Below are 23,300 nucleotides of genomic sequence, written 5' to 3' on the forward strand. Positions count from 1 at the left end.
AAATTAAAAAAAAAAAATTATAATTCAAAATTATAAATGAAAAAAATTTAAAAAAATTTAACTTTTTTTTTTTTTTTTTTTTTTTTTTTGTTTTTTTGTCTTTTTTCCGTGTCCGGCAACGGATCGCAACCCTCAGTGTTGCCCCCGGACCGGACCGGGGACCAGCAACAGGACTGCAAACCTCGGCGTCGCTCCCGCGCCTCGCTCAGCCAGTGAGCGGGAACCAGTCTATATGTGGGATCCGAACCCTCAGGCGGGAGCGCCGCCGCGCTTCCCAAGCGGCACACTATCCAGTGCGCCACCGGGCCGGCCCTTAACTTGTATTTTGAAAAATAGTATGAACTCTTCCACAAACATTTATTGAGCTATTATGTTTAAGACATTTTTCTGGCTGCTGAGCACAAGAGGAAAAGAATTAACAAGCAGAAGTATAAGACTTGTTTAAGGAAACAACAAGTAGCCTAATATGATTGGAGTATAAGCTATGGAGAGGGGTGGATAGGCCATAAATATCTTTGGAGCTTACGTAATTACTGTACTAAGAACTTTATATACGGATCTGTAGAAAATGGGAAGATTTTGATGGTTTTTGAGTAGAGAAGCTACTTCATATTTGTGTTTTTGAAGGATAGAAATAAAAATATGGGTATTATAACAAAATCTATAGAATGTTTCCAGAGTAATACTTGATGAAATTTTATCACTATAAATGTCTATATTTAAAAATATCTAGATTGGCTAAGAAGAAAGAGTTACAATGAATCAGATTAATATTGAAGAATCTAGAGAAAGAAAATAGTAATAAGCCAAAGTAAAGCAGAGAAATACCAAAAATAAAATTAAAACAGCTATTATATATTCTTCATTTAACAAATATTTGTTGAGTACCTATCTACTATGTGTCGGTAGCTGTATCTACATAATGGTGAGTAAAAACAATCAACATTTTTCTTCTTCATGGAGCTTATAGTAAAGTGGGAGAGAAATGATAAAAATAATCCTACTAATGAATAAAAATGGCTTTATGATAAATGCTAAGAAGAAGAGTTATTATTTATAAGCTATCACACTTATAATAAGGGAAATGGACGTAGTCAAGGAGGTCAGATAAGCTTTCCCTGAGGAATTAATGCTTAAAATGAGGTCTGAAGGTTGAGTAGAAATTAATTAGGTCAAGAACAAATAGACTACTCCTACACAAACTCTTTTAGAAAACAGAGGAGGAAATAACTTCTGAACTCATTCTACGAGATCAGAATTACCTTGATACTAGGGCCGGCCCGGTGGCACACTGCTACAGTGCGCCGCTTGGGAGTGCGGTGGCGCTCCCGCCGAGGGTTCGGATCCCACATACAGACCGGTTCCCGCTCACTGGCTGAGCGAGGTGTGGGCGCAACACCGAGGGTTGCGATCCCGTTGCCGGTCCCGGTCCAGTACAGGTGCGACACTGAGGGTTGCGATCCGTTGCCGGTCACGAAAAAAGACGAAAAAAAAAGGAAAAAAAAAAAAAAAAAAGAATTACCTTGATACTAAAACCACACAAAGACATCATAAGAAAATTCATTGTGAACATAGATGTGAAAATCTTTAACAAAATATTAACAATCCAAATTCAACAACATATCAAATGGATTGTCTACCGTGACAGAATGGGATTTATCCCAGGAATACAACATTGGTTTAACATTTGAAAATAATTTAATGTAATATACCATACCATATTAATAGAATAAATAAATACCGTATTAGGAGAATAAAGGATAAAATCACATGCTCTTCTTAGTAGACACAGAAAAAGCATTTGACAAAATTCAGTGCCCATTATCATTAAACTAGGGAATAAACATTTTCCTCAACCTGTTAAATGTTGTCGAGGAAAAATCTATGGCAAATGACACAATTAATGATTAAAGACTGAGTGCTTTCCCCCTAAAATCAGGAACAAAACAAGGATATCTGCTCTGACCACTTCTATTTGACATTGTACTGGGGGCACTAGCCAGTGTAATAAGGCAAGGACAAGAAATAAGAGGCATAGAATGGAAAAGAAAATGGAAACAACTTTTATTCATGATGACATAATCCCACATTTAGAAAATCCTAAGGAATCTACCCAAAATTACTAACACTAACAAATGAGTTTGACAGTGTCTCTAGATATACAATCAGTATACAAAAGCCAATTGTATTTTTTTTTACCATCAATGATTAATCCAGGAATGAAATTAAGAAAACAATTTCATTGACAATAGCATGAAAAAGAGTTAAATACTTAGGAATAAGTTTGACATAGCAAATGTATGACCTGTATGCTGAAAAGTGCAAACATTGCTGAAAGAAATTAAAGAAGTTCTAAATGAATGGAGTAACATTTTATGTTCATGATCTGGAAGATTCAATATTGTTAAAATGGCAGTTCTCTTCAGATGTGGCTATACATTCATTGTAATCCCTTCAAAATTCCAGCAGGCTTTTTTTTTTTGGATAGAAATTGACAAGTCAGTGTTAAAATTGTTGTGGAAATACAGATGATCTATAATAGCCAAAATAGATTTGAAAAAAATACAACAAAGTTGGAAGACTTAGACTGCTTGATTTTATAAAGTCAGTATAATTAAGATACTGTGGTATTGGCACAAGGATGAGCCTGTGCCAATTAATAGAAGAGAACTGAGAGTCCAAAAGGAAATTTTTATATTTATAGAGAGTATTCAAAACAAATTTAAAGAGAAGAACAGAGTTGGAGGACTTCATTACTGGATCTCAGAATTTATTATAAAGCTACAGTAATCAAGATAGTGTAGAATTGGCATGAGGAATAGATTGATGGAACAGAAAAGAAAATCTAGCAATCAATCCTTACTGTTTTGATAAATTGATTTTTGACAAGGATGCCAGAGCCATTCCATGAAGAAATGATAATCTTTTCAATAAATGGTGCTGAAACAATTGGATATCCATGTGTATAAAAAACTTTGATACCTACCTCACACCATATGCAAAAATCACTTAAAATGGATTACAGATGTATGTGTAAAACTATACATTTTCTAGAAGAAAACATAGGAGAAGATCTTTATCACCTTGGGATAGAAAAAAATCTCTTAGAAACACATCTGTAAAAGAAAAAATTGATAAATTGGACTTCATCAGAATAAAAAACTTTTCTTCAGAATAGTCCCTTTAGAAAAATGAAAAGACAATCCACAGACTGGGAGAAAATATTTTCAAATTATATATATATGATGGAGTATTTGTATCAACAATATATAAAGAACTCCTACCAATCAATAAGAAGACAAAAAGCCTAATTTAAAAATGAGCAAAAGGTTTGAATAGACATTTCACCAAAGAAGGTAAATGAATAGCCAATGGGCATATGAAAAGGTGCTCAACATTATTAGTCATTATGGAAGCACAAATTAAAACCAAATGAGATATTACTATACATCTATTAGAATGGCTAAAATTAAAAAGACTGATCATCCAAAGTGTTGACAGTGACATGGAGGAACTAGAACTCTCATACATTGCCGGGGGGCATGAAAAATGGAAAGTAGTTTGGTTTTTTAAAAAGTTAAATATGTACTTCTCATATGACCCAGCATTTCCACTCCTTGGTATCCACCCAAGAGAAATAAAAACATAAACACATGCAAATGCTCATAGTAGTGCTATTCATAATAGCCAAAAACTGGGAAAAAAGCCAAGTGTCTGTCAACTGGTGAATGGATAAACGAATGTGTTATATCTATATGATGGTATACAATTCAGCAATAAACACTATTAATACATGCTACAACATAGATGAACCTCAAAAATGTTATGCTAAGTGAAAGGAGCCAGACACAAGAGACAACATATTGTATGATTCTGTTTATATGAAATTTCTAGAATTCTGTAGAGACAGAAAACAGATCAATGGTTGCCTATGGATGGAGCTAAGAATAGGGATTTACTGCAAACTGGCACAAAGGAACTTTGTGGGATAATGGAAATGTTCTAAAACTTGAGTGTGATGATGGTTGTATGACTCCACATATTTACTAAAATTCTGCTGAATTATTCACTAAAAAAAGACAAGCCACAGACTGGGAGAAATATTTTCTCTGTATAATTAAAAAAGGTTGAGTTTAATAGTATGTAAATTATACCTCAATAAGCTATTTTCTTAAATCACACTAATAGAAAACAGTAGGAAAAATCATAATGTAGTATACAAAAATTTTATACATATTCACAATGAAAATTGTCCTTTAAAATCTCTTAATTGAGAGAATATATTGAATCTAAAGTCTAACATTTTTTTCGGTGACAAAGCTCAACTTTGTCGTTCAAAATAAGACTAAAATAAGAATATCCTGTTATAACTATTTAACATGCTGCTTGAGATATATTGCTAAGATGAACAAAACATTCTAATATTATCTTTTTTTTGTATTTTTTATTTTTCTCAGATTTTTTTCTAATTAATATTAGAATGAACAAAAATTACTGTTTGAAAATTACATGATTTTATACCTAGAAAATAAAAAAGGCTAATCAGAGGAGCACAAAGGCTACTTCGGTTGTATATGTAATGTTTTATTAACGTTAAGCTAGATGGTGGGTATGTGACAGATGAGACTCCTCATTAATGATGACAGTTTAAATACATGGATTAATCTCTGATTTCTCCTGAAACCTCTCTAAAATTACAATAAATAAGAAAAAGATGTCAGCCCACAAGGAATAAAGAACGGGAGAGGAGACCACAGTTAAATGAGAGCTATCAGTACAATTTTGAAAGTTGGAAAGTGGATGGAGAGTGAAGAAAGTAAAAATCTGTGTCTCCAGTAGGGAAAGCCAGTAAGAAGTAAACCTCCTGTGTTTAATTTTCGAAAGATTCAGGAATTAGATGTATCAGATATGTCTGCTGGAGTGAGGTAGGACTGACAATAGGATTGTATAAGGAAAATAGGGTTGTTTTCATATGTATAAGGGGCAATAAATCTACTCCCAGATCTTCTTTATTCCGCCTAGCCACTAGTTACCCTTATCTTCCTCTGACAGAAGACTGGATTGAAGCTTGCTCTCTGGAGAGGATGAACCAGAGAAGTTCTGGATTCTGGAACATCAGAAACAAATGCGAGTTGGGTGAGATGCTATACTAACAATGGGGATTAAATGAAAGTCTGCTGGCCAGGTTTATAACTGCCAGACAGAAGACTGGAATTTCTTTTTGCAGAAACTTACTAACCAGAGAGAAAAGACCTAAGGATACTGAAAAGTGAAATGGATGGCTACCCTGTACGGTGAGGCCTGCTATTCAAAAATCTTCACCCATTGCACACTGAGCTTGCATTCAGCGTGTTAGTGCCTCACTCTTAAGTATAAATGGATAATTAAAGATCAAGTATTTGAGACCTAACAAAAAGATCTAAAGAATCAATGCGGGAATCATAAGAACACTATTTTTTTAGGACATAATTAATATCTTTAAAGAACTGGATGCCCTAAAAAAAAAGACTGGAATAGGTTCAAGAGATCTATTTATTGTACAACACGGTGACTATAGTTAATAATATATTATATTCTTGAAAAATGCCAAGAGAGTGGATATAAAGTATTCTCACCACAACAATAACTATGTGAGGTAATAATGTATATGTTAATTAATTAGATTTAGTCATTCCATAGTTATATATACTTCAAAACATGTGCATGCTAAATACATACAATTTTATCTGTCAGTAAATTTTAAGAAAAGAATGCTTAAACAAAAAGGGAGTATAGATGAAAAAGTAAGAGAACTAGAAAATAAAAATAATCAAAATAAATTCAATAGGGGCCGGCCGTGTGGCGCGCTCAGGAGAGTGCGGCGCTGGGAGCGAAGCGACGCTCCCGCGCGGGTTCAGGTCCTATATAGGAATGGCCGGGGCGCTCACTGGCTGAGCCCGGTGCAGGCGACACCACACCAAGGGTTGTGATCCCCTTACCGGTCACGAAAAAGACAAAATAAATAAATAAATTCAATAGGGGCCGGCCGTGTGGCGCGCTCAGGAGAGTGCGGCGCTGGGAGCGAAGCGACGCTCCCGCGCGGGTTCAGGTCCTATATAGGAATGGCCGGGGCGCTCACTGGCTGAGCCCGGTGCAGGCGACACCACACCAAGGGTTGTGATCCCCTTACCGGTCACGAAAAAGACAAAATAAATAAATAAATAAATTCAATAGAAAAGTTGGAAGGTAAAGTTGAGACCATTTCCCAGAAAACCAGCATAAAAGAACTAGGAAAAAGAAAATAGAAGAGTGAGTATAGTTCATGCAGAGAGCCTAACATCCACCTTAGAGGTGTTCCAGAAATAGGAAATACCTGGAGGGGAAGAAATTATCAAACACATAATACAAAAAAATTTTCCCAGAACTGTAGTACATACATTTCCAGATTGAAAGGATCTTTTGAATAATCAGCACTAAGAAACGTTATGAAATTTCAGACGATTTGGTATTAGAGCTTGATATACCAAGCATGGAGTGGAGGGAAGGATCAAAATAGGTCATATACAAAAGCTTGAGAATCAGAGTGATATTGTGCCTCTCAGCAGCAACTTCCAGTTCATTTGGAAGCTAGGAGACATTGGAACCTTCGATGGAAGCTAGAAGACAATGGCAATTGACAGAAACTTATTTTCAACTAAAATTTTATGCTCAGCATAACTATTAAGCAAATGTAAAGGCACCACATAGAGATATATTCAGACCTTCAAGTCTTAAAAAAAAATTATCTCCCAAGCCTCTTTTCTCACAAAAGCTATGGGAGGACATGCATTGTACAAGGGAACTTCAAAAATTTCATGGAAAAAAAAGGAATTAAAAGATAATACAAATCCTTCCATAAACTTTTTTTGTCTTTTTTCGTGTCCGGCAACGGATCGCAACCCTCAGTGTCGTGCCCGTACCGGACTGGGACCGGCAACAGGATCGCAACCCTTGGTGTTGCGCCCGCACCTCGCTCAGCCAGTGAGCGGGAACCGGTCTGTATGTGGGATCCGAACCCTCGGCGGGAGCGCCGCCACGCTTCCCAAGCGGCGCACTGTAGCAGTGCGCCACCAGGCCGGCCCTTCCATAAACTTTTTGAAGACCCCTTGCATTAGAATGAGTGAGTAAACCAAAAAAAGAGAAATCCATAGTATCAGGAAACAGAATAGCCAGCACAGAGAGAGGTAAAAGGAATTCCAGGATAATTTTGGATGTGCCAGGATGGTAGTTTATATCTATTGTAGAAAACAACCAGTCCAGAATGGAGCATGAGGACAGAAAACTGTGGTGTAGACATCTTTAAAGGGAAAAAAAAAGGACCTGGTATTTGCTGTGTGTGAGCACACTGGAAACAGATATATAACACCTATGGAGAGTTTGAAGGTGAATTAGTAATAGAGAAAATTAAGTGAATGAAAAGTGAGGCAATTGTAATTCTAGGGCTAACAATTTGAGAGGAACATATAGTCAATGCACTACTTGGCTTACCTGTGAACAATATGTAATCATAATACTCTAAACATCAAATATTGATTTAAAAAAATTTGTGATAAAACTATATTGGGGAAAAAACTAGATTGGGAGGGCATGTGAGTGCTTGGTGGTGTCATAATGATAATCATTAATAGTTAGCATGTAGTATGTGTCTTGCATTATTTTAAGCAATACACACGTACAAACTTGATTAGCTTTTGTAACAATCCTATAAGATAGAAGCTATTATCCCATTTTATAGGTGAAGGAACTGAGGCACAGAAAGGCTAAATAAAAAAGTTATCTCCTCATCTTCAACAGTAAGGAGTGAACGGATAGCATCTGAAATTGAAAAGCACTGTAAATATCTTAGGAACAAGGAGAAAGAAAAAATAGCTATTCCTTATCAAGGATAAGGAAGAGTGAGGCTGTAAAGAGTTATTGTTTGTTATTGGCTTTGTAACATGAGTATTATTTTTTAAAAAAATACGGACTTAATTTTTAAAAGTTTCCCCTCAAAAAAAGAAAGTGGGGGGAGGGTGGGGTGTGCGGCTGGCCAGTTAGCTCACTCGGTAGAGTGAGGTGCTGATAACACTAAGGTGAGGGGTTCGGATCCCTGTACTGGCCAGCAGCCAAAAAAAAAAAAAGAAAGTAAATATATTAAATGAAGTTACCTGAGAAACAGACTTGGTAGATATAGAGGTATATGAATATATAGGTATATTGGATATAGGAAGGTACTTTGAAAAGTTACGGAAAGATTTGTATTGTCTTTCAGTTAGATTTTTCCACAAATTTTTTGAAGTAAAAAATGTTACTTCAAAATTTTATGCTAAAATTGGTGTAGACATCTTCAAAGGGTACCTTCTAAATACCCTCATACCAATATCCTTTATTTGTACCTGTGGCAAAAACAACAAATTCATTAACATTTTGGCATGAGCTTTGGAGTCAGATAGACTTAACTGTATATGATATTAATTTTCCTAATCATTCACTCCCCTACCTACTGTAAGAGGATTATATGGCTCCACCTACTGTCACGTGACTTGTAGTGCCTTCCTGTGGGAGGAGAATTCTTCCTGGCCCCACAGACATTTGGCTTGGCCGTGAGATTTGCTTGGCCGTGTGATTTGCTTGGCCGTGTGATTTGCTTGGCCTACCATGACCCAGTTCTGTCCCTTCTTTTAGCTTTCTTGTTCAGTGAATAACTAAAGTCAGGGTTTAGAGTTCCTCTGTAGCTTCACCTTCATGCTAATCCCCCATTTTCAATCACCAATACTTCTGAAATCTACCTCCTAAATATCTTTTGAATATGAGTGCTTTTCCCAATTCATGCTTCTCATTACCTGGTCTGACCTAATGTCTGTACTCATCTGGTTGGCAAACTACTGCCCATTGGCAAATCTAGTCTGAACACAACAAGGCTCAGTCTTTTACATATTTATTGTCAATGTCTATGTTTCCTTTAGTGCTACAGTGACTGATTTGAGTGGTTGCAACAGAGATGGTATAGTTCATAAAGCCTAAAATACCATCTGGCCCTTTATAGAAAAAATTTGTCCACTTTTGATCTAGATTACTGGAGTAGGTTTTTAAACATTCTAACTTCTTTGTCTTGCCTCCTGTCTCTCCCCAGCCACCATCTGTTCTCCACAATGAAGCCAGGTTGTTGGTTTTTTGTTTCTGTTTTAACACGAATTTGATTGTTTTTCTCATATTTAATACTGTTCCCTGACATCTTAGTGTCCTTATAATAAAATTGTACATATGGCTTCTGCATACCTCTCCAGTTTACCTCTCTCACCCATAGCTTGACCTCTTTCCACTTCTACTCTGTGCTTTAGGCCTTCTTGAACTTTCTTTAGTTTTTGCCATGCTGTCTCTTATTTTGGGGGCCCTCTGCTTTGCTTATCTTTGGAATCTTTCTTTGACTTCTTAAATGTGAGTTAGGTGCCCTTTACATGTGTTCCTATAGTGCTGTATTTGCCTTATAATTCTTTTGTTGTTCATCATCTGCCCTAAATCAGGGGTGACTTTGCTTCTTTGTGCCAGACTGTGCAGAAGATTGATTCTTTTAATGGCAATAAAATGGAAATTTCAGCACACTAGGAAATAGATATGTGTTATAGGGCTTCCCTTATCTTTTATTCCCTGTTAAATACAAGGTCCAACAATATTGCAGCAATGCCTCCAGTGTTTTTGTCCCTCTACCTAAAAGTAGGAACTTCATTTGTCAGGTGGTTTTGAGTTTGTGACGATGTTACACAATTATGTTGGGGGCAAACTATAGAGAGGGCTAAGTACAGCCTACCACTGGGGCTGAGCAGAGAATTTCCAGACCACCCCTCTGGCAACTAGTGCAGAGATATCTTGATTCTTTCCTACAATCTTTCCCTGGGCTGCTAGGGTGGAGGTCGTGGCCAGTAAGGAAATCTACTCACAGCTTCCCAGAGTTTAATCCCATTAAACTTTTCAAAATCAAGCAATCTTGTTTGATCTCAAACAAAACCTCTCCCTACATTGATTGGGGATTTATTTTGTACCATATAGTGAGAAGCAGGACAGTGTAGTGGTTAAGAGCACAGACTTTGGAGTGAGAATGTCTGGGTTGGAGTCTCTGTACCTTGGTTGGATTGCCTCTTATGTAAAATGAGGATAATAAAGGTACCAATCTCACAGAAGAGTTGTGAGGACTGAACGAGTGAAACGCTTGTAATTATATGTAAAGTGCTTAGAAAAGTAGACATGTTTTCTCTTGTTATACTTACTAAACAATACGTAGGATAAAGCAGAAAGATCCTAAAACAAAAGCATAGTATATGTTTTTTATTCTCCCTCAGTACAAAATATGCAAAAATATATAGTGACTTTTCTCTTCTCCCTTAAGAACAGTGGTCATAAATTTATTAATGACTTCTGTCCCTTTAGGAAATAAAAAATAATGGGGGAGGTTCAGGAGGCATTTTCCTGAGAAATGCTCATACGTTTGGCTTTATTGTTTGTTTTCCCTTTTATAGTTACATTCTTTGAAGATAGAGCCATGTTTTCACTTATTACTTTATACCTAGCTCAAGTAGAGTAACTGGCATTTAGAAGAAACACATTGAATATTTGTTGACTGAGTGAATGAATAAATGTGTTTCTGTTTCTAAGAGAGGTTTGCATAATTTCATAATTATTTCTAGTCAATGTTAATACTAATTCTGTAACATTGTAGGTGAAAAGTCTAGAAAGCAAAGAAAGTAAAAAATGTATTTTGGCTCTAAAATGAAGGCACTTGAGACTTTTTTAGTTGGGATAGTATTAATGCAAATGTTCACATGGCCTATGTCTGTTAGAGTACAATACAGTAGTATTTTACTTTCTAAATTTTAATTTCTGATTTGAATAGAGTAAAAGATAATTGCTATTCCCATGAAAATTATGCTTATTTCAAAACTAGTGTACATGTTTTTTCAAAGGGGTATTTTTTTTTTCTTAAAATACTTAATTTTCAAATTTTGATTCCTTCTTAGATTTAATTTTATTACATTTAGGGTTTTAGGGCATTTTTCTGTAAAATCTACAGCTTATAGTTGAGTTGAATAAAAACATAGGATTCACGTAAGAGAAATCGTTTGCATCTATTTAGTTAAATAGAGCTAAAGATCAATACTGGCTCAATGTCTAGAATAGGAAAATAGCAAATTACTGTAACCTTTCACTTTTACTTAATTTTAATGGTTAAATTTTTAAAATTTAAGAGTTAGCATGTACAAGTTTTGATTGAGCATGAGAGTAAAATTCATCTTATAAAACAATTTCATTTATTAATAGTAATAAAACAAAATGTTAGGCAAAACAGGTGTTTGAAACACAAGATAATTTTACAAATTTACTCTCAATTCATAATATATGGCAAGGTTATTACGATTTTCAAATCCTGAGTTTTTCCTGTAAAAACCATTGTCTATGTGCTGAAATTGAGTAAATGCCCCCTTTTTGGAGAAATAATGACTGATTTAAGAACCTTGGGGATGTAACAAGTTAGAAACTTGGGGATGTAACAAGTACTCTGTAGATGTCCATACATTTACTGTTTAAGAGAGATAAATATAGTGTCTAATAACGCTACAAATTAAGCTCCTCTAGTTTGAGATGGTAGAAAACTGAGGTCCTGAAAAGGATTCTTTCTTCATTCTCTGGAAAAAACAAACAAACAAATTTGTGACTGGATTTCTGGTTAAATGTAATACCCACCTACACTTATAATCTCTTCCTTCTGAGTTACCACTAAAGTTACATTAAAGGAATACATAAAAGGGGTTTATAAAATGGATACATCCACAAACTCAAGGAATAAGGTTGAGGAGGGACACCTCATCTGAGAAATCAAAATATTTTTGGAAGATGGATAAGGGACGGAGGAATATTAGGAGAGCAAAGAAGAATGCCAATTTGGTCTGCAAAGCTCCCCGGAGAGGCTTAGGATTTGAATGCACCAGGTCCTATGTGAGGCAAAGGTGAGCTATGGGGCTAAAAACAGGGATTGGATGAAGTTTGTGTACAGAGAGGTTAGACCTCCTGGTCTCTTCTCCAGCTCCTTAAAGACAGGCAACGATGCCCTTAGGCAGGAGACTGATGATATTACTTTGGAGAAAATGCACTGGAGAGGCTCTGGGGACAGTGAAGGGCAGGGAAGAACCATGGTACTGAAGACAATTTTGGTGTATCTCAAAACTTCCAAGTAAGAGAATTTTACCCCTTAACCCTCAACCAAGGAAAATACTGGAAGATTCTTTTGAGGAGACTGAATGACCCCAGATAAAAATGCCTCCAGATATTGTCATTTGTTAATTCCATCCCGATTACCCTATAGTGAAGCCTCAAGTCTATAATCTATGCTCACATGCACAGAACTTCCAGTAAGTCTTATAAAAGCTGTTATTGAAGTAGAAAACACATTCAATAAATATGGATACACTTATACACACACATAGAACAGAATTATACATGTACAGCTTGGAGATTTTTCTTTTTTTTTTTTTTTTAAAGATGACCGGTAAGGGGATCTTAACCCTTGACTTGGTGTTGTCAGCACCACGCCCAGCCAGCGAGCGAACCGGCCATCCCTATATGGGATCCGAACCCGGGGCCTTGGTGTTATCAGCACCGCACTCTCCCGAGTGAGCCACCGGGCCGGCCCAGCTTGGAGATTTTTCCCAAACTCAATTTAACCATGTAACAAGCAGTCAGATCAAGAAATAGAGCATTAGCAGCATTGTAGAAGCTCCCTCACATGCTCTTTCAATCACTGCCACCAACAAAGGTGACCGGTATCCTGACTGCTAGCACTGTAGATTAACTTCAGCTTTTTACATATAATTTTTTTGTCTAATTGCTTTTGTTCAACATTGTGAGATTTATTCATGTATTGCATGTGATTGCATGTGATTGCAGTTTATTCAGGACAAGATCACAATTACTTATCCATTCTATTGTTGATAGGTGATTTCCAATTATTACTGATTGTTTCCAATTTAGGGCTCTTATAAATAATACTTATATGAACGTTTTGTATACATTCTTTAGTGAAATACGGACACACTTTTCTTGGGTATACACCGAGAAATAGAATGCTGGGTCCATCAGGTTTTTAGCTCCTCATTCTATATGTAAATGGACAGCTAGTAACTACTAGATATTTGAAGAAATCCTCCAATATGAGAGAGAATAGGAAGAAATTAATGTGAAGAATCAAAATAAAAATTTAATACAAGGATTTGTGAAAATTTCCAGAAAACAGAACAAAAAGACATGAGAGAAAAAATAGAGAAAAGTTAAAAGCCTTGAAAGGGAAGAAATATAAAAATAAATTATAAGAAAAACTTCCTAAACTGACAGACATGAATTTCTACATAGAAGGATTTTCAGCACAATAGATTATAAAAAGCTTATCAAGACACATCATTATGAAATTTCTGAACACCATGAATAAAGCGAGGGTTTAGAGGAAAGAAACAATTCACATTTAAAGGATCAGGGTTCAGAATGGGTTTGGACTTCACGACAGCAGCATTGGAAGCTAGAAAACAATAGACCAAATGTCTTAATTCCTGAGGGGAAAAGATTTATGACTTAGAGTTCTACACTTAGTGTAATTTTCAGTCAGGTATGAGGGTAGAATTAATTCAGATGTGCAAGGACTCAAAAAATTGTCTTTCATGACTCTTTTCTCAGAAAGCTACTGAAGGATGGACTCAAAGAAGACGTGGTCTATAGGAAACAGGGATTCCCTATAGAGACAGGTGAAGGGAATTCTCCAAATGAGAGGGAGAAGCCCTGGGATTATAGCTGTGCAGCAGACCCAGAGGGCAACTAATTCAATTGGAGCAGGAAGATAGGTGGTTCTGGGAAGAAAGTTCCTAGGTTTTTTAAAAAGTAGATTTTGGCATTACTCAAATTTTGGTAGTTTCCTGGGATTTATTCAGATTTAGATAATGATAAATACTTTAAGCCCATAGAGTAAATGGAACAATATAAAATATTGTTTTGTATTGTATTGCTTGTAGAGAACAATATTTCATAGTGATCATACTGTAATGATTACTGATTTAGCAAAAAATTAATATAACTATATTGTGAGGATATAGGTTTTGGGGGTGAAGGTTAGGATGTGAGTATTAGTGGCATAAGAAAGCTATACCTTATATAAGGATACTTCAAGAAGTTCATAGAAAAATGGAACTAAGAGACAATACGGATCTTTCCATGAACTTTAACTTTTTGAAGATCCCTCGTATACTATGTTAGGAGTCAGTAGATGATTTCTAAAATCAGTATATCAAAAGATAGCAGTATAAGCCTGTTATTAAATATGGAAGTAAAATACCAAGACAAACAGCTAAAAAGAAAGTTATTTTTAAGGAGTGAAATTGGGAGGAGAGGAGAGGTGGCTCAGGAGACTATGATTTTTCACTTATTGAGCTTTTGGCACTGTTTGATTATTTTAAAAAGTGATATGCATGCATTTACTTGATAAGGCTAACAACTAAAACAAAATATTAATGACAAGTTCCTTTAAGAAATACTTGTATTAAAGCATCCCAAGTAAAAGGGAGTCAGATACAGAGAAAAGGGATTATAAGTTGGTCTTTTGTATTTAATAGGGATTTTTTTTCTTTGTTTATTTCTGATTTTGTTTTTGTTTTGTTTTATCCTAGGGCTTCAAAAACAAACCAAAAAAGATGGGTCACATAAAGCCAGACTTGATTGATGTTGACTTAATCAGAGGTGAGTTCTAAAATTGGTTTGTTTCTTATGCATATTATATTATTTCATAGTCATACTAAAAGATTATTTTTAGGCTTCTTCCCTATATGATAGCATACTTTAATTTCCAAAAGTAACATTCTTACCTCATCATTAGGCTTTAGCACTTTTTTTCCCTTTGCCTTAGTACTGTGTGACTATATAATTTACATGGTTTTCATGAAAGAGGGATGAACTTGGAGACTTGCTGTTGTGTAATTAAGAAAAATACACTGTCTAACATTCAAGTGAGCCCGACTTATTTTGAGCTCCTGTCCTGGTGATTGAGGCAAGAAGTTATTTCATTTAATGAACATCTAAGAGGGTTCTTTTTATCTGAACAGGTTATGTGCTGATTTCTGCGCTCACCTGTGTTTAATGTAGTGCTACAAGTGGGCATCAGTAGAGTATATATAAATGTTTGATATTTTGTTTTATTGTATGTTTAAAGGCTCAACATTTGCCAAAGCCAAACCTGAAATTCCATGGACATCTCTGACTCGGAAGGGGCTTGTTCGAGTTGTGTTTTTTCCACTGTTCAGCAATTGGTGGATTCAGGTTACCTCTTTTAGAATCTTTGTTTGGCTGCTACTGCTTTACCTCATGCAAGGTAATTGGAGGAGTTGGAATAAGCTAAGATGGTTTCTTTTTGCTGCTTTTGCTATTAGATAATGAAGACCTACTATTCTGACATTTACCCTTTCATTTGATGGTTTGAAGTACAAAGAAATGAAAGGACATACCCCATTTGGGGATCATCTTAAAATTATTTTCTCAGAGAGAGCAAACATAATTATCTGACTCTCCTCTCTTGAGTTTGCTTCCACCTGTAACGCTGGGCAGACTTTCTCAGTCTTTTCTTCTGTCTGACCTCTGAATATTGGATTACCTAAAGGATCCTGAATTCTCTTCTGTTTTCTAGGTATTCTCATCAAACCCCATTGCTTTAAATATAATTGGTGTATTGGTGATTCTCAAATTTTTATCTTCAGCCAGAGCCCTCTGTTGAACTTTAGACATGTAAAATCTAACTGCCTGCTTGACATTTCCACATGAAGATTTAATAGGTATCTTGAATTTAATCATATAAAAAATGGAACTCTCGATATTATTTTTCGGTACAAACTTGTTTCTCTTTAGGTCTTCTCCATTTCATTAAATGATATCATCAGTCACCCAGTTTTCAAGTGAAAAGTTAAGTCTTCATATTCTACTATCAACTCTCTCATCCAATCTGTCACCAAGTCTGTAAGTTCTAACTCCAATATCTTGACTCTCATTTATTTCAGTCTCTACTGCCACCATCATAGTCCACAGCACCAGCATCTCTTTGCCTAGACCACTGAAATAACATCCACCCTGAGCCTTCTTTCTAGCAATCATTCCTTAAACAGCAATTAGAGAAATCTTTTAAAAACAGAAACCACAACATGTCAGTTTCCTGCTGAAAACCCTTTAGTAATTTCCCATTGGCTTTAGAGTAAAAATCCAAAGTTGTTATGATGGTCTGTAGTACCCTACACGATCTGTTTGCTGCTCTCCTCTCAGACATCTCTCTTACCATCTCCACTTCTCTCCTCCATGCCCACTCTAGATATAGAGTTCCTTTTTTCTGTTCCTCACACAGAACTTTTCTTTCTGTTTAAGATATTTTTAAGGTTTTTCAAATGGCTTGCTTTTATCTCATCTCAACTCAGATGTAACTTTCGTAGAGGCCATTGCTATCTATACTTTCTTTTTTATTTTTCCTTTTTTAAAAGATGACTGGTAAGGGGATCTTAACTCTTGACTTGGTGTTGTCAGCACCACGCTCACCCAGTGAGCAAACCAGTCATCCCTATATAGGGATCTGAGCCCATGGCCTTGGTGTTATCAGCACCACACTCTCCCGAGTGAGCCACGGGCCGGCCCTCTATCTATACTTTCTAAATAGTCCTACAAACACTGTAGTCACTATCACATGAATTGATTTTAATTTCTGTATTACACATCACTACCTGATGTATTTTTTTGTCTTCTCACTATGTGCAAGGTCCCAGTATATTCTGCTTATCACTGTATCCCCATTGCCTACCAGGAATACTTTTGGAAAGTAGGGAGTTAATACTAATATATTACACCTGTGCAAAAAAACATACATTAAAACAAAGAGTAGGAGAGGTTTGGGTTAAGGTGAAAGAATTATGAGTGATTTTTGTTTTTGTTTATCTGTGTCAGTTTTTATAAAAAAATTTAAATTATAGAGTGAGAAATATATGTATGTATTTACAAATCTATAGGTTTTTTTTTAAAAGTTGTGACATTGCCATTCCAATAGAATTTCTGTAATGATGGAAATGTTCTGTGTCTGTGCTGACCAGTATAGTAGCTGTTTAGCCACATGTGGCTATTGAGTACTTGAAATGTAGTTAGTGTCAATAAGGAACTGAATATTTAATTTTATTTGAGTTTAATTAAGTCTTCATAACTGTCATTTTAATGGCTGTGTAATCATCCATCATAAGGATATACCATCATTTAAAACTGTCATTTTAATGTCAGTATCAGAGTCTACCCTTTGGATTTACCAAAAACTTCTTTTTATAGTTGCTTCACATTCCTTTATATAAGAGTGTCATAATTTACATAACTCTTCTGCTTAGTCTTTTTTGTGCTGCTATGACAAAAATACTATAGACTATGTGACTTATGAACAACATAAATTTATTTCTGACAGTTCTGGAGGCTGGGAAGTACAAGATCAAGACCCTGGAAGATTTGGTGTCTGGTAAAGGCCTGGTTCCTGATTCATAGACAGCAGTCTTCTTGCTGTATCCTCACATGGCAGAAGGGGCAAAGGAGGTCTTAGGAGTCTCTTTTATAAGGACATTATTCTCCAAACTGTAGTCAGCTGGTCAAAAGTGAGAGTGACCCTGGGGACCTCTCTAACGTATTTTCTCTTTGTAATATGGATAAGCTGAGAACTTTTCAAATACTTAAGTTCTGCCTCCTTTTTGCTTAATAATTCTTTTTTATTTCTGGTGGCTGGCTGGTATGGATATCTGAACTCTTGACCTTGGTATTATAACACCATGCTCTAACCAAGTAAGCTAACCAGCAGCCCAATAATTCTGCCTTTAAGTCATTTCTCTTTTCTCTCATTTTACTATAAGCACTTAGGAAGAGCCAAGATGCACCTTCAACACTTTTCTTAGATATAGCATTAGCTAAATATCCAATTTCTTCATTTGCAAATTCTACTTTCCACAAAACACTAGAACATGAACACAATTCAGCCACATTCTTTGCCATTCAATAACAAGGATCACCTTTCCTTCATTTTCCAATAATATGTTATTTCTCATTTCTCTCTGAGACCTCAGCAGAATGGCCTTTACCCCATACCATAGTTCTACCAACATTCTGTTCATGGCTACCTAGGTATTCTCTAAGAAGACTGAGGCTTTCTCTATAGCTTTCCTCTTTTCAGTCTGATCCCTCACTGGAATCTTCTTTACAAATCTGTTTATGGCAATCTAGGCTTTTTCTAGCATGTACTTCAAAACTCTTCCAGCCTCTATCCATTACCCAGTTGTTCTAAAGCTGCTTCCATATTTTTAGGTATTTGTTACAGCACCACCCCACTTCTTGGTACCAATTTCTGTCTTAGTCCATTCAGGCTGCTGTAACAAAAATACTATGGACTGGGTAGCTAGTAAATAACAGAAATTCACTTCTCACAATCTGTAGTCTGGGAAATCCAAAATCAAGGCACCAGCAGATTTAGTGTCTGGTGAGGGCCTGCTTTCTAGTTCATAGACTGCCATCTTCTCATTCTGTCCTTACATGGCTGAAGGAATGCGGGAGCTCTCTGGAGTCCCTTTTATAAGGGCACTAATTATCTTGCAGGGAACAATATTTCATAGTGCTCATACTGTAAATATGGGGAGAAAATTGATTGCTTTACAATATTCATTTTCCTGTACAGAATATATCTCTTCTCTGAATCAAGATTACTATTTTACCGCTCAGTAAAGCTTTGTAGGATTTTTTTCTTATAAGGCCTTCTTAAAGTTAAACTCAAAAAAAAATTTTTTTTTTTTTTTTGTCTTTTTTTGTGTCTGGCAACGGATCGCAACCCTCAGTGTCGCGCCCGTACCGGACCGGGACCGGCAACGAGATCGCAACCCTCGGTGCTGTGCCCACACCTCGCTCAGCCAGTGAGCGGGAACCGGTCTGTATGTGGGATCCGAACCCTCGGCGGGAGCGCCACCGCGCTCCCAAGCGGCGCACTGTAGCAGTGCGCCACCGGGCCGGCCCCCCAAAAAATTTTTTATTGTTATGAAATATACATAACTTTAAATTTACCATCTTAACCATTTCTAAATGTACAGTTTAGTGGCATTAGGTATATTCATATTGGTATGCAACCATCACCACCATCCATCAAAGAACTTTTTTCATCTTTCCAAACTGAAATTCCATGCCCATTTAACAATAATTTCTCATTCCCCCCTCTCTCCAGCCCCTGAAAACCACCATTCTACTTTTTCTCTCTGTGATTTTGACTACTCTAGGTATCACATATGAATGAAATCATTTAGTATTTTTCTTTTTGTGACTGGCTTATTTCACTTAGCATAATGTCCTCAATGTCATCCGCATAGCATGTGTCAGAATTATATGTTATTGTATGTATATACCACATTTTGTTTATATATTCATCTGTTGATAGGCATGTAGGGATTTCTACCTTAAATTAAAATATTTTATGTTTTTGTTGCTGCTGCTGCAGATGTAAGACTTTTTTGTTTGTTTTACAAGTTTTAATTGTTTATTGCTGTTACATCTGGAAGCTATTGGTTTATATTTAAAATTGTCATATCTAGCCACTTTATTAAACTCTTTCTCATTCTGGTAGTTTTTAGTGCTTCTCTTAGATTTTCTAATTATACAATCATATTGCTGGCAAATAATGAAAATTTGATCTCCTCCATATATTTTATTTACTTTTATTGAATAGGTCAACATTTCAGAGGAGTGTTAAGTAATGACAGTAAGAGTGGTCATCTTTAGTTTGTTCTTGATTCAGAATGTCTTCATTAATATATGATGTATGTTGATTTTACTTATATATTCTTTAGCATGTTAAGGAAATATTTTTATATTCCCAGTATTTGGGAAGAGATTGACATATAAGATTAATTGTGAATCAGGAACAAATGTTAATTTCTTTATGGAATGCTTTTTTACTGTTACCTGAAGTTGTGCCCAACTTCACAGGTTAAGGGCACAGTCTTCCACAAGACTGCCCTCACTTCAGATACCAGCCTCAAGTTTGGAGGTTCAACAGCCACTCTTACTCACTTTTCACCAGTTGGCTACAATTTTGGGGGTCCCCACGCATTCTCTGAAGTGTAATAATTCAAGGGAATGACTCACAGAACTCAGAGAGTGCTATACTTACAATTACAGTTTTAATATAGCAAATGGATAGAAATGAGAGGACATGCTTAGGGCAAAGTCTGGGATGGTTCCAAATACCATGCTTCCATTGTCCTCAGGAAGCAATACGCAGAGTATAGGCAGCCAGGGAAGGTCACCCAAACTAGAATTTTTATTGAGACTTCATTATGTAGGCGTGATTGGTTGAATCATTGGCCAAGCTCAGTCTCCAGCTTCCTCCACTCCCCAAAGGTCTCTGGGTATAATGAGGCTCAAAGCCCCCACTCTCTAATGTCATAATTGGTCTTTCTGGTGTGAGCAGCCCCAATCCTAGTTGCCTCATTAGCATAAACTTTCAGGTCTAGTCCAAGGGGCCCACCATGCATAACAAAGAACTTCTGTCACTTAGGAAGTTCCAAGGCTTTGAAGGTTACCTCCCAGGGACTGAGGATAAATACCAGCCAAATTCTGTATTACATAACTGTCAATTGAGATGATTTGTGTGGATGTCATCAAAATTACATTATATTATATTATTAGATTAATTCAGCTCACTTAACAAATACTTAAGCCTACCATGTCTGTGCCAAGTATTCTTCTAGGTGCTGAGATAGATTTCCTACTTTTAAGCTATCTGCATTTCTAGCATAAACACTACATAGTCTTGGCGAATTATTCTTTTGCTATATTGTCAAATTCACTTTGTAGTATTTCAGTTATTCATTAAACAAATATTGACTGCCTACTATGTTTCAGGTACTGATGTAGGTGTAGTATCGAACAAGCCAGACAAAAATCCCAGCCTTCATGGTGCTTAATTTTTAGCAGTAAATTTAGATCCACGTTCATAAGTCAAAAAGATCCATAGTTTATTGTTTTGGTGCTGTCACTGTTATGTTTGGGTGTCAGAATTTTATTAGAACATGAAATGAATTTGATAGCTTTCTTTTTCTCCACACTGGAATAGTTTATACAGCACAAGAATTACTGTTATGTTAAAGTCTGGAAGAGCTTATCTATAAAATTGTCTGTATATGGAAATTTGTGGGATAATTTTTGATATTTTTCCATTTCTTTCATCATTTATTTCTTTCAACATTTCGTATGCACATATAAAGAGATAGGACAGCATAGTAGTTAAGAGTGAGGACTCGAGCCTGACTGCCTGGTTCAAATCTCAGTTTTGCTGATTGCTTTCTGTGTAATTTGGGGCCTTAGAAAATACTCTTCCTGGGCCGGCCCAGTGGCGCACTGGATAGTGCGCCGCTTAGGAGGCGCGGCGGCGCTGCCGCCCGAGGGTTCGGATCCCACATACAGACCGGCTCCCGCTCACTGGCTGAGCGAGGCGTGGGAGCAACACCGAGGTTTGCAATCCCATTGCCGGTCCCTGGTCCGGTACGGGGGCAACACTGAGGGTTGCAATCCGTTGCCGGACACAGAAAAAAAAGACAAAAAGACAAAAAAAAAAAAAAGAAGTGACATCCCATCACTTCTTCATATTTTATTTATCAGTAGTGAGGTAATATATTTTGCAGCCCATGTTCAACGAGTAGGTACTAAACACAGATACAAACACCAGAAGGTACGGGGGCAACACCGAGGGTTGCGATCCGTTGCCGGACACGGAACAAAAAGACAAAAGACAAAAAAAAAGAAAATACTCTTCCTTTGAGCAGAACAACACTTCAAAATGTATCTTTTATACAGCATCTTAGTGGTTTTTTGGTGGAAACCCTTTTAGAATATCTAGATTATCATGCTACCAGAAAGGTAAATCCTTTTAACACGTTATTTTTCACTTGCTCAGCAGACGAGGGCGTCAGGTTTTCACTCACCTCCTGTACAAGTGGACGGGATTGTAGGAAATTATTTACTTTTACTTGTATATTTTATAAAATGATAGTTTTTTTAGGAACAGTTTGTATAGTTACCAAAATTAATTTTAAAAGGTGAGCTTTAATGTTTTACATTTAAAACCTCTTTAGTTATAGCGATCGTCTTATATTTGATGATGCCTATTGTGAACGTAAGTGAAGTACTTGGACCCTTGTGCCTTATGCTACTCATGGGAACTGTCCACTGTCAAATTGTGTCTACTCAGATAACAAGGCCATCAGGAAACAATGGCAATCGGAGAAGAAGGTAAGATGAGAGGGGGCTGGCTGGTTAGCTCATTTGGTTAGAGCACAGTGTTGTAACACCAAGGTCAAGGGTTTGGATCCCCATACCGGCCAGCTGCCAAAAAATGAAATAAAAATGAAAAAAAAGAAAACGAAAAAAAGTTGGTAAGATGAGAAATTACACTGTAGTCGTGTGTTTTCTGGGAGAGGTATTCTAGAGATTTATAAAATATTTGATTAAGTTAATTTAAAATCTGCCTCTTTTATGAACTTTTTCATTTTTTTTTTTTTTGGCTTAAAAAAAATAAATGCTTCCAAAAAAAAAAAAAAAAAAGAAAAAAAAATACAAGGCCATCAGGAAACAATGGCAATCGGAGAAGAAGGTAAGATGAGAGGGGGCTGGCTGGTTAGCTCATTTGGTTAGAGCACAGTGTTGTAACACCAAGGTCAAGGGTTTGGATCCCCATACCGGCCAGCTGCCAAAAAATGAAATAAAAATGAAAAAAAAGAAAACGAAAAAAAGTTGGTAAGATGAGAAATTACACTGTAGTCGTGTGTTTTCTGGGAGAGGTATTCTAGAGATTTATAAAATATTTGATTAAGTTAATTTAAAATCTGCCTCTTTTATGAACTTTTTCATTTTTTTTTTTTTTGGCTTAAAAAAAATAAATGCTTCCAAAAAAAAAAAAAAAAAAGGAAAAAAATAAATGCTTTACTTTTCACTTTTCTCCCTGATGCTGAGAAATCGTGTTATGAACTTTTAATCTTAGGTGGGATTTTTCATTCAGTACAGTTTTTAAAAGAAAAAATTCTATACTATATTATTATTTATTAAAATTTATCTGAAATAATGGTTTTGAAAAAGTGTTCTCTTTGAAATCCAGTCTTAATAAAAATTTGGTGAAAATTTACTGTAAACAAGGATCATAGTACATTGGGTTAGTGCTACCAAAATTTTACCTTTTTTCAAAA

General features: G+C 36.1%; 1 protein-coding gene across 1 annotated transcript in view; it reads left to right on the forward strand.

The window, feature by feature from the left end:
* The window catches only part of PHTF1 (putative homeodomain transcription factor 1), a 44,191-nt gene that overhangs the window by 3,270 nt on the left and 17,621 nt on the right, over positions 1 to 23,300 (forward strand). The window contains exons 4-6 of the mRNA XM_008574474.1: positions 14,697 to 14,766; positions 15,236 to 15,394; positions 22,194 to 22,350. Of these exons, the coding sequence (XP_008572696.1) occupies positions 14,697 to 14,766; positions 15,236 to 15,394; positions 22,194 to 22,350 (386 nt within the window). The remainder of the gene's footprint in view (positions 1 to 14,696; positions 14,767 to 15,235; positions 15,395 to 22,193; positions 22,351 to 23,300) is intronic.

This window comes from Galeopterus variegatus, unplaced genomic scaffold, assembly GCF_000696425.1.
Source record: "Galeopterus variegatus unplaced genomic scaffold, G_variegatus-3.0.2 Scaffold1052, whole genome shotgun sequence".
In the NCBI taxonomy this organism is placed as follows: Eukaryota; Metazoa; Chordata; class Mammalia; order Dermoptera; family Cynocephalidae; genus Galeopterus; species Galeopterus variegatus.